At 37.6% G+C, this 10814-nt stretch overlaps 1 protein-coding gene across 4 annotated transcripts; it reads left to right on the top strand.

Moving 5' to 3' along the window:
- The first annotated feature begins 458 nt into the window (after positions 1 to 458).
- On the top strand, positions 459 to 7544 carry LOC149251548 (putative pentatricopeptide repeat-containing protein At3g13770, mitochondrial). Of its 4 annotated transcripts, none has more exons than XM_089459499.1 (3): positions 459 to 1233; positions 1402 to 2884; positions 3164 to 3259. In XM_089459499.1, the coding sequence occupies exons 1-2, from the start codon at positions 798 to 800 to the stop codon at positions 1686 to 1688; spliced, it is 723 nt and encodes a 240-aa protein (XP_089315625.1). In that variant the 5' UTR covers positions 459 to 797; the 3' UTR covers positions 1689 to 2884; positions 3164 to 3259. The 4 variants fall into 4 exon arrangements, with proteins under 4 accessions (XP_089315625.1, XP_089315624.1, XP_089315626.1 ...); XM_089459501.1 differs by lacking the exon at positions 1402 to 2884 and adding an exon at positions 7265 to 7544 and having other exon boundaries at positions 978 to 1233; positions 3164 to 3289; XM_089459498.1 differs by having other exon boundaries at positions 460 to 2884.
- The last annotated feature ends 3270 nt before the right edge of the window (positions 7545 to 10814 follow it).

Raw genomic sequence — 10814 nt, 5'->3', positions numbered from 1 at the left:
AAAAACTTTGAGGGTTAGTTCCATTGGTCGAGTCTTCGTAGTTGAAGCACTTTTGTTGTGGAGAGGTTACAAGTTCAGTTTTTTGACACTCTAGAGATCAAGCTTCATAGTTGAACCAGCAGGAAATGATCCCTTCGAGTGGATTTGTGTGATACAAATATTTTGTGAACGTAATGGTCACCAATCTCTAAAATCCATAAACAACATAGAAAAAAATTATATATATATATATATATATATATATATAATATCTTGTTTTTAATATGCATAATCAAAATTATTAACAAAGACAAAGGAAACTTGCGTTTAATGAAGATTGCGTTCCTTGCGTTGAATGAAGATTGCAACGCTACCAGAATAATTATGTCGTAAGGCGTTTCCCTTTGAAATAAATTACCCCAGCCGATGCAGTGTCCTATTGTTGACCGTAGATTTGTGGTGTTAGACGATTGAATGAAGTTGGATCGTTGATCCTCACACTGTCCTTTTGTCTCCCAACCCAATGGATAACATATTGTATGCCTTCGGCAGAGCAAAATCAGGATGCGGCCACCGTGGGTTTCAAATCTACTGTCAATCCACCACGCCCTATCTCACAATCAACAACGTGATCTACAGGGTTTTGGGTTACAATCAAAACAGTATGAAAATCGCCAGTGGCACAGTTTTTAAAGACTGTGGCATTCCGCAAGCTCCTGTTAATCTCACTGCCTCTCTGTTTAAACTTGCTGGTTCGTCCTACCAAAGTATAACCTTGGGAATAGGATGCCCGGCAATAGGAAATTTTCCTGTGTTCAATGTCCCAACAGGGGCGTTTGAAAGAAGCGCTCCATCCTCTACCTCCCATGGATACCCGAAAATTTCAGCCAGACTCCCATACTTATGCTTCCCTCTTGCAGGTCTGTCGCAGTACGAATTTCTTACCCCAAGCCAAACTCGTCCATGCCCACATCATATTAACTGGATTTAAGCTCAATAAATTCTTGGACACCAAAATTCTGATTGCGTATGCCAAGTGCGGGAGTCTGGTGCATGCGCGCCGAGTTCTAGAAGAGTTACCGCAACCAAATGTGGTCTCGTGGACAACAATGATCGCAGCTTACTCCAAATACGAGCATGATGACGAGGCTCTGGGATTGTTTTATCGAATGCAGCGATCCGGTATCAGACCAGATGAGTTCACGGTCGCCAGTGTTCTTCCGGCATGTGCTAGCATGGCAGTTCTGGAACACGGTAAGCAGATCCAAACCAATATCATTAGAAGTGGGTTTCTGTCTGATGTCTTTGTGGGCAGTGCTCTGATAGATATGTATATTAAATGTGGGTATTTGCGGGATGCACGCAAAGTGTTTCGCGAAATGCCTGCACGAAATGTTGTTTCATGGAATACTATGATCACAGGGTATGCAGAGAATGGAAATCATGAAGAGGCATTGAGTCTATTTTGTGAGATGCAACAGGTTGGCGTTGGACCAGATGAATTCACCTTCGCCAGCGTACTCCCTTCGTGTACCAATCTTGTGGCTTTGGAGCATGGCAGACAGGTCCATGAAGACATTATTAGGAAAGGGCTCCAGTCTGATGTCTATGTGAGAAGTGCCTTGGTAGACATGTATGCTAAATCTGGTAGCATAGAGGACGCTCACAAATTCTTTGACAAATTGCATTTACAAGATGTGGTCGCCTAGACGGCAATGATTGTTGGGTATGCTCTGCATGGTTACGAGAAGGAGGCCCTGTGCATGTTTGAGCAGATGCAAGATCTTGGCATGAAGCCTGACCATGTTACCTTTGTTGGTGTTTTGTTTGCTTGCTGCCATGCGGGGCTAGTGGATGATGGGTGGCATTACTTTCATTGCATGAGTCGAGATTATCAAATTATGCCTAGAGTTGAGCACTATTGTTGCATGGTTGATCTCCTTGGTCGTTCTGGGAAGCTTAATGAAGCTCTAAACTTCATCAATAAAATGCCGACCAAACCCGAAGCTGCTTTGTGGGGAACTTTTCTCAGTGCTTGTAGAATCCATAAGAACATAAAGCTTGGAGAATATGCAGCAGAACGTGTTATTGAGTGTGACCCTGAAACTGCCTCCCACTATGTGGTATTATCAAACATCTACAGAGAGGCCGGTAGATGGAATGATGCTGAAAAAGTGCGAAAAGTTATGAAAGACAAAGGTATAAAAAAGATGCCAGGTTGTAGCTGGATTCAGGTCAATAAGACAGTACATGCTTTTGTTGTAGGAGATGGCTGAGACATGAGAAAGGGAACGTGCTGAAACCAGTTTTAAACCACACATGCCATAGACAATTATGAAGATCAGGAGTCATGTGGCTTGTATATATGTGAATCAAGGAGGCTATTGAAGTATGTGTTGACTGTTTTAACGGATTTTGGATTGGTGGTTAAGATGGGGTGGTGATATTCCTCTACCAAGGTTCAAATCATCAGAGATATTTTTTGCCCTCGTGGACTGTTTTGACCATGTAAGTGCACCGTTGGGTACACCATTCCTTGCAGTTGGGGTAAGGTGCAAGTCTTTGGCAAGTTTGGCAAAACAGAATACCCCAGCTTAGCCAATAGGGTTAGGTGGAAGTCCTGGGCAACTTTGGCAAAACAGAATACCGCAGCTTAGCCAAAGGCTTTTAATTTGAATGTTACACCCAGAGTAGAGAGTAAACATGTTTGCCACATCTCAATAAATAAAAACAAGTTCAAGAAGAAAGGCATGTGGCGACTGCATTCTGCCACCGACTTCATCTCCATGACTTGCACAAAAGTTCCTTGCGCAGAACACCCAGTACTGTTGGTACTAGAAAGATGGACGGTGTTCTAGAAGAACATAGTGGAGACTCATGAAGGGAGCTTCAATCAGGACAGGAGGTAGATCAATTGTCTGAAATAGCTATCTAGGATTTCAAAAAAAAATTGTAATCCTATGGACTGAAGGGAGATCAATTGTTTGAAATAGCTCTAGCTAACAAATACGCGATCTTGTATAAATAAAAAGAGAGTACATATATAGATCTTCGTTTTTTCTGTTCTTCCTGTTTTGTTTTTCCCTTTTAATCCTTTACCGATTTTATCCATTTACTGGAGGAAAAAAATACCTGGTCACAATGTGTCTGTCTGATTTAGACTGATAATTTTTTGTTTCAATAGCTATCGAATGCTGGAGGAAGGCTTATCATTGCAACTGATGGTGTTTGGGATGCATTGAGCTCTGAGAAGGCTGCAAATTGTTGCCGAGGCTTGCCAGCAGAACTTGCTGCAAAACAAATTGTTAAGGTACAAATACTGTTGACAAGGATAAGCGATCAATGTCACCATCTTTAAGTTTATTTTCTATCATAGCCTAACCGATTTAGCTATAGGAGGCTTTGAGGATAAGAGGACTTAGGGACGACACTATATGCATTGTAGTGGATTTGATCCCACCTGAGAAATCCGCACCACCAGCTCCAGTTAAGAAGGAAGGCAAATTTAATAATTTAACTTGCAGTCTCTAATATTATTCAAATTGGCAACAATCTCAATTCAAATTCAACTCAGACTTTTGTGATACCGCTGATACAGAGATACAATATGACCATATAAAAGTTGATTTGGAAATATCATATGCAATAATTCTGGCACACTAACATATACAATTAATCAGTAAACTGCATGATGATAATGAATGCAACCTTTACATTACAGATATGGTCCAGCTTGATGATTGGGTGCTGTGCCGAATTCCAAGTGTAGATGAAGTGATGGCTTTAGATATAGACATTGTCCAGGAAATATTTGAGGAGGGGTCAGCAATGCTCGTTGAAACTCTTTGGAGGAGTGCCTTTGTTCTGGTTGCCAGAGTTTGTCATTGTTGTCCGAACTAAGGGAAGTGCAGAACACCCAGGTATGGGTTTTGCTTGTAGAAGTGTTCCCACCTGGTCAATTATCCTCTTCTGGTTGGAAATATCCAACATCTTTCCAATACCTGTCTCTGTCACAGCCTGGTCTCAGGTTGAACGCATGAAGTGGTTCCAACTCTCATCAGTGTTTCATTCTCCTCTTGATGTCTGCAGTTTGTTTCGATTCCAACTTCATCTCTATGATAACCATCTCTGTCACAGTGTTTTCTCGAGTTGAACGCATTAAGTGGTTCCAACTCAAATCAATGTTCCATTCTCCTCTTGATGTTTGCAGTTTGTCTCGATTCCAACTTCATTTCTATGATAACCATCTCTGTAACAGCGTGGTCTCGAGTTGAATGCATGAAGTGGTTCCAACTCATATCAGTGTTCCATTGTTCCCTCGACGTCTGTAGCTCATCTCAATTAGTTACCATTCCACATCATCTCTTGGAGCTTTGCCATGGCTTCCTTCTTGATTTCCCACATTATTTCTCTAAGATTAGATTTGAAAGCCATTTTCTCCACCGTTCCATTCATAAGGCTCCCCACAATTCTAGCCAGCGATTTGTGGATCCTCTGCTTGGATGGACTGTCTACAAAATGCGATTGTCTTCTCATTCCAAGTCTATCCTTCTCTAGTAACCAGGGTGGGCGTCCCCCCCTGGCTCAATCCCATCTTAATCATCTCTGCAACCCTTGTTCAAGAGCCTTTCCGAGTCTATAGGTCTGCTATGGAGCATTTGGAGGCTCTGCCCTTGGGCCTCCTTTCCTTCCCTTAACCTGCCACAATCTCCCAAGTGCCAATTCAAAAATAGTTCAGACCTATGTCACAAGGTTCACCGAACTTCAACTTTGAGGTTCAAAATTCAGCAAACCTGAATTTTTTTTTTGAGGTTTAGCAAACCTCATCGAACCTCTGGGTCATTACCATTTCCATGGTTCAAGCTCATAACATCATGTCGCAGCTCACACTTGTAGTCCATCCAAAATTCGGCAAACCTAAATTTTCTTTTGGGGTTTGGCAAACCTCATTGAACCTCTGGGTCATTGACCAATTCCATGGTTCAAGCTCATAATTTGATGTCACAGCTCACACTTGTAGTTCATTCTTGCAGTTTCGAAGTCCATGATAGCATTTTTTATGTTTATTGATGTTCATTTCTTACTATCTTGTGCTATATAGCGAACCTCATCAAGAAATTCAAACTCGAATCAAACCTAATAATTATTGAACCTGAACTTGAACCCCAAACCATGTGACTTAGGTTCAAACCAAAGCAAGAAAGTGGCAAACCTCAGAGAATTTTCAGGCGTAAAGCATAGAATGAAAATTATGACTAGATTACTCATCCATAATCACAATTTATTGCCAGATTGAGGATGTTATTACGCTGGGGTGGTGTTTGGTTGAACACCAGATCTGCCTGCTTTGGGGCTCTCAAGCATAGTCTATTTTGCTTCCATTAGAGCTCTCAATTTACCTGAGTATATGTGTCCATTGTTATCTATTTTGTGTAGACTGCTAACATATCTGCAGTACTGGCTCTGATTCATCAGCAATTCTGTTGGTGCCTGCTGTCTACAACTGAGTTGATAATTATGACATTTTTCTTTGGAATATTTGCTTCATTAATTTATCTCTAAATGGTGAATTTACTTCAAAATTATGAGATTATTGGGTCTTTGTTAATGGTGGTCAAGCTGGAAATCGCTAGTTTTTCGAATTGGGTTGAAACTTGAAAGTTATGATCTTTCTAGGTATTTTATATTGGTTTGTGTTTTCTAAATGTATATGTTTTTGACAAGTTGGGTAGACGATCATACTATTTGTATGTTGAAATTTCTATGAATTTTTCATGGTTGTGGTGTGTCTGTATATAGTTATATATTGTTGAAAACTAGACAAGCTATAGGAATTGAACCTAAGATCTGTCCTCAAGCAATTAGCTGCTCTATCAATGAGATAGATGCCCCTTCATGACAGGCACCCTTAAGGTTCAATATAAAGTTGCGGATTTCTACCTCTGAAACCCACCCTGTTATCCCCTTTAACACACTTTGGTAAAAAATTGACAGGCTAGGAATTGAATTGAAAACTTGCCCTTTAAACAAGTGTTTTCTCTACCACTAACCTGCGTGGTGCTTTGTGATAGGTACCATTAGCAGTTTGATCTAAAGGTGTTGATTGCAACCTTTGACATATATGTGCTATTGGTGAATAGGGTTGAAAATGTGGGCCAAAATCTATTCATATTTTTGGTATTTGTCACAATTATTGGGTGGTGTGAAGTGAAAACTATGTTGATTGTGTTGGAGTTTATATCAGATTCTATCATTCTTGTAGTGTATCTGCTATTAATGTATGCATCACCTATGAGTGAACTTTGTTGGAAATTACGAAGTTCTGTTTTAGGTTTCTGCTATTGGTTATCAGGTTAAAAAGAATAGTTTTGTGTTATTTGTTTCTGGTATGATTAAAACTACTATTTAAAAAATTCTGCAATTCCTTTGTAGGTCCTTTATTGGTGGATTGGTATTTGTCACAATTATTGGTGGTGTGAAGTGAAAACTATGTTGGTTGTGTTGGAGTTTGTATCAGATTCTATCATTCTTGTAGTGTATCTGCTATTAGTGTATACATCACCCATGAGTGAAATTTGTTGGAAATTATGAAGTTTTCTTTTAGGTTTCTACTATTGGTTATCAAGTTAAAAAGAATAGTTTTGTATGCATCACCCATGAGTGAACTTTGTTGGAAATTAGGAAGTTTTCTTTTAGATAGCCATTTCCAGCTTAGCATCCTTGCAGTAGATTATGTTTTGTAAACACAGACTTATCATTGGATTCAGAACAAAGCATGATAAATTGTATCTGAGTTGTTGCTCCTTGAATGTGGACAATCTATGTTTACAAATTTTTATTAAAATTGGATAATTGTGTTGCAAATTTGAATTGTGGCTATGCATGGGTAATGCCTGCTTATATTTTGGCATTTTTGAATTTTCAATTTTTCAATCTGGTTTTTTTTTAAATAATCTTTTTCCTGTTAACAGATTTAGTTTATACTCGGTTCAGCCTTAGTAAAAGCATTAATCTATTTCTTATGTGTTTTTTGGGTTCTAGGCATTTAATATAGAATGGTGTTTCCTTCCTTTTAGGATTTGGTATGTTATTTATACTGAGGTAAGAGAAGTCCAAAGGAGGCCTTTTTCTGTTATGGCCTTGTATATCTTTGTCTCAGCTACGAAGGATTAAATCCTTACTTTTCCATGTGATGTACTGAAATAAAAACTAGCTGTAGAGAATATTGTAGAATGCATCTTGTTGCAAGTCCGTCATGCTAATAATTGCGTATTTGACATTGCAGGCTGGGCTCGGAATATACGGTGCAGACAGTATCATGATTTTTTGCTTGTGCTATCTGTCAAACTGACATCACACCTAGTGAGGGAATTTCTGTGCATGCTGGCCTTCAGATAAGGATTTTGCAGTATGGGGTCAAAACTTTGTTGATGACAAGCATCGCATTTTGTTGACGACACTACATGCATTGTACTGGATTTGATCCCACCTGAGAAATCCGCACCACCAGCTCCAGTTAAGAAGGAAGGCAAATTTAAGAATTTTTTCAGAAGGAAATCCACTGATTCATCGTCCAAGTCAGTTGAAAAGCAGAAAAATATAGACATTGTCCAGGAAATCTTTGAGGAGGGGTCAGCAATGCTCGCTGAAAGGTAGATAGCCATTTCCAGCTTAGCATCCTTGCAATAGATTATGTTTTGTAAACTCAGACTTATCATTGGATTAAGAACAAAGCATGATAAATTGTATCTGAGTTGCTGCTCCTTGAATGTGGACAATCTATGTTTACAAATTTTTATTAAAATTGGATAATTGTGTTGCAAATTTGAATTGTGGCTATGCATGGGTAATCCCTGCTTATATTTTGGCACTTTTGAATTTTCAATTTTTCAATCTAGTTTTTTTTTAAATAATCTTTTTCCTGTTAACAGATTTAGTTTATACTCGGTTCAGCCTTAGTAAAAGCATTAATCTATTTTTTATGTGTTTTTTGGGTTCTAGGCATTTAATATAGAATGGTGTTTCCTTCCTTTTAGGATTTGGTTTGTTATTTATACTAAGGTAAGAGAAGTCCAAAGGAGGCCTTTTTCTGTTATGGCCTTGTATATATTTGTCTCAGCTACGAAGGATTAAATCCTTGCTTTTCCATGTGATGTACTGAAATAAAAACTAGCTGTAGAGAATATTGTAGAATGCATCTTGTTGCAAGTCTGTCATGCTAATAATTGAGTATTTGACATTGCACGCTGGGCTCGGAATATACGGTGCAGACAGTATCAAGATTGTTCGCTTGTGCTGTCTGTCAAACTGACATCACACCTAGTGAGGGCATTTCTGTGCATGCTGGCCTTCAGATCAGGATTTTGCAGCATGGGGTCAAAACTTTGTTGATGATAAGCATCGCCTTTTGCGCATCATAGATCCTACTCTTCGACCAGAGGTTGAAGGAAGGGTTGAAATCTCAGTGTCTGTGGGGATTGCATTGAATTGTGATTCTGCTTCCCCTCAAAAGAGACCATCAATGATGGAGGTATTGCATTTTCTAGAAAAAATGCCATCATCCACAACCGATTAACCAATTCTTTCTTCCTATGTAGCATCCTTGCTTTGACATAAGTCGAACAGAGATGAGGACTAACACCCACATTCCATATTCAACAGCTCTACTTAGACATTGACATAACTCATATAGACATCTCTATGATTGGGACTCAGCAATAGACAAACTCTGCTGTCAACTCAGCGGCTTATGAAATGGCCAGAGTCTTCTTAAAAATTTCAATATTTCTACAATTGAGGATTGTAGCAAAGCTCAGGGATCAAACTTAACTCCATGCTTATGAGGCATCCGCGTTCTCACAGTTTACTTGCAGCTCATTCTCAATTTTAATGGGAAGGTGATATATGGTGTATTATTGTTGCAGTGGCAGGGAATGGATTTTATCCATTTACTGGAGGAAAAACATACCTGGTCACAATGTGTCTGTTTGATTTAGACTGGTAATTTTTTGTTTCAATGGCTATCGAATGTTGGAGGAAGGCTTATCATTGCAACTGATGGTGTTTGGGATGCATTGAGCTCTGAGAAGGCTTGCTTGAGATCATATTACATGATGCATGATTAACAAATGCTTCTTATTTGTACAAAAAATACACTGGAGATATAAAAGAGTTAAGACACATGATAAATGAAGAGTTTGGTTTTATTTATCTAGATCACAATATCACACATATGAAAATTATTTCACCATTTGAAAAACTTATCATTTCTTTATCCACTCACTATATGAGTTCCATTGGGAGTGTAGAGCCTTACAACAATAATATATTAGTGCAATTTTCAAAATTTCATATAATCTACTAATTATCAGCACTAAACTCTTTATAAATGAAGTTGAAACACTAAAAAAGGATGCTTGTCTTTTAATTTAAAAGAGAATTATCATGGTAAATTGGTATAAGAATATTAGTAGAAAAAATCACCTAGTTATAAGCCTAAATATTGGCAAAGGCTAATTCTTCATGTGGCATAATCAATTAACCATGTGATCTTGCTACATGATGCAAAAAAAATGACCCATGGATCCTAATACTTTTTAGGGTTCTTTTTCAATTCAATAGGCTTTTCTTCTTCTTCTTCTTCCTGAGATGGTAAAGATAATGACTCAAGAATGACTCTAAGCTTACTAGATAACCAAATTCTCAACATACCTTGCAATTTCCACACTAGCCACTTACGGATTTTCAAACATCAATGTTTAGATAATAAATAATGGATGGCCATAAAAAAAATATAAACATTAACACCAAAAATAATAATAATCACATGAACCTACTGAGAAAGCGGAAACACATAAGATATCATCTTCACATTGGATACTTTGGAGAAAGGCAATCTTGAGTACCACGATCAAATAAAGAAACACGAAAACACATAAGATATCATCTTCGCATTGGATACCACGATCAAATAAAGAAACACCAGACTACCGGAGAAGTGACTGTTAATTTTAAAAATTTTGATATAAACATTGGTTTTCAAGAGAAATTGCAATTAGCAATGTACACATTACTGAATAAATAATTACCAATTAAACTTTTAAGTCACGTTTTAAAGGTGCAATTAAGTTGAGCTTTCATCTTGTCATTCAATTGATGGACACTGAATATTAAATATAACATAAATATATAGGAGTAGCATGTGAGTGTTAGTTTTATAAAGAATATTCTTTTTATTATTAATAAAAATATAGATAGTTAGTTTCATTTTAAAGGGTTATAAATATGAGTTATAAATACAAAACTTAAAAGGTTGTAAATATTTAAAGGGTTGTAAATATGAGTTATTAATTGTTTTTACTCAAAACCTGATAAATAGCAATTTAGCAATTTATTTTTAATTGAGTGACTCAAATTCATGTTTCTTTAGGTTGAAGGTAAACCCACTAAAGTGGAAAAAATTGTGATGCTAATAATTATAGGGATTGTCATCATGGGGTGATAAGAAATTTAATATTAGAAATGCAACAACATAAATGTTCACAACAAATTTAGAGAGATCCACCTTGTTGAATAATGCACACACTACATGGATAATGGATTTCCGCACTTTATGCCTTACGGCGTTTTCTTTGCAACATCTGGTGCAAATGCTAGTTATAGACTTAAAATTGAATACAAAAAAAACGCTTCTTAACATTAAAGCTTCAGCCCACCTTAATATGTTATCGTTGTCGAGAAAAATAAAAGGAGAGCATTGAAAACCCTCATAAACATATCTCAACACCATCAAATAAGTTAAAAAATCTAGATTACGTAGTCTTGCTTTAGTATAA

Source organism: Pinus tabuliformis, chromosome 7, assembly GCF_031772625.1.
Source record: "Pinus tabuliformis cultivar Carrire ecotype Pingquan chromosome 7, CPIR1, whole genome shotgun sequence".
In the NCBI taxonomy this organism is placed as follows: domain Eukaryota; kingdom Viridiplantae; phylum Streptophyta; class Pinopsida; order Pinales; family Pinaceae; genus Pinus; species Pinus tabuliformis.
The sequence above is the reverse complement of the archived record's forward strand: the minus strand, read 5'-3'. Positions and strand labels throughout refer to the sequence as shown.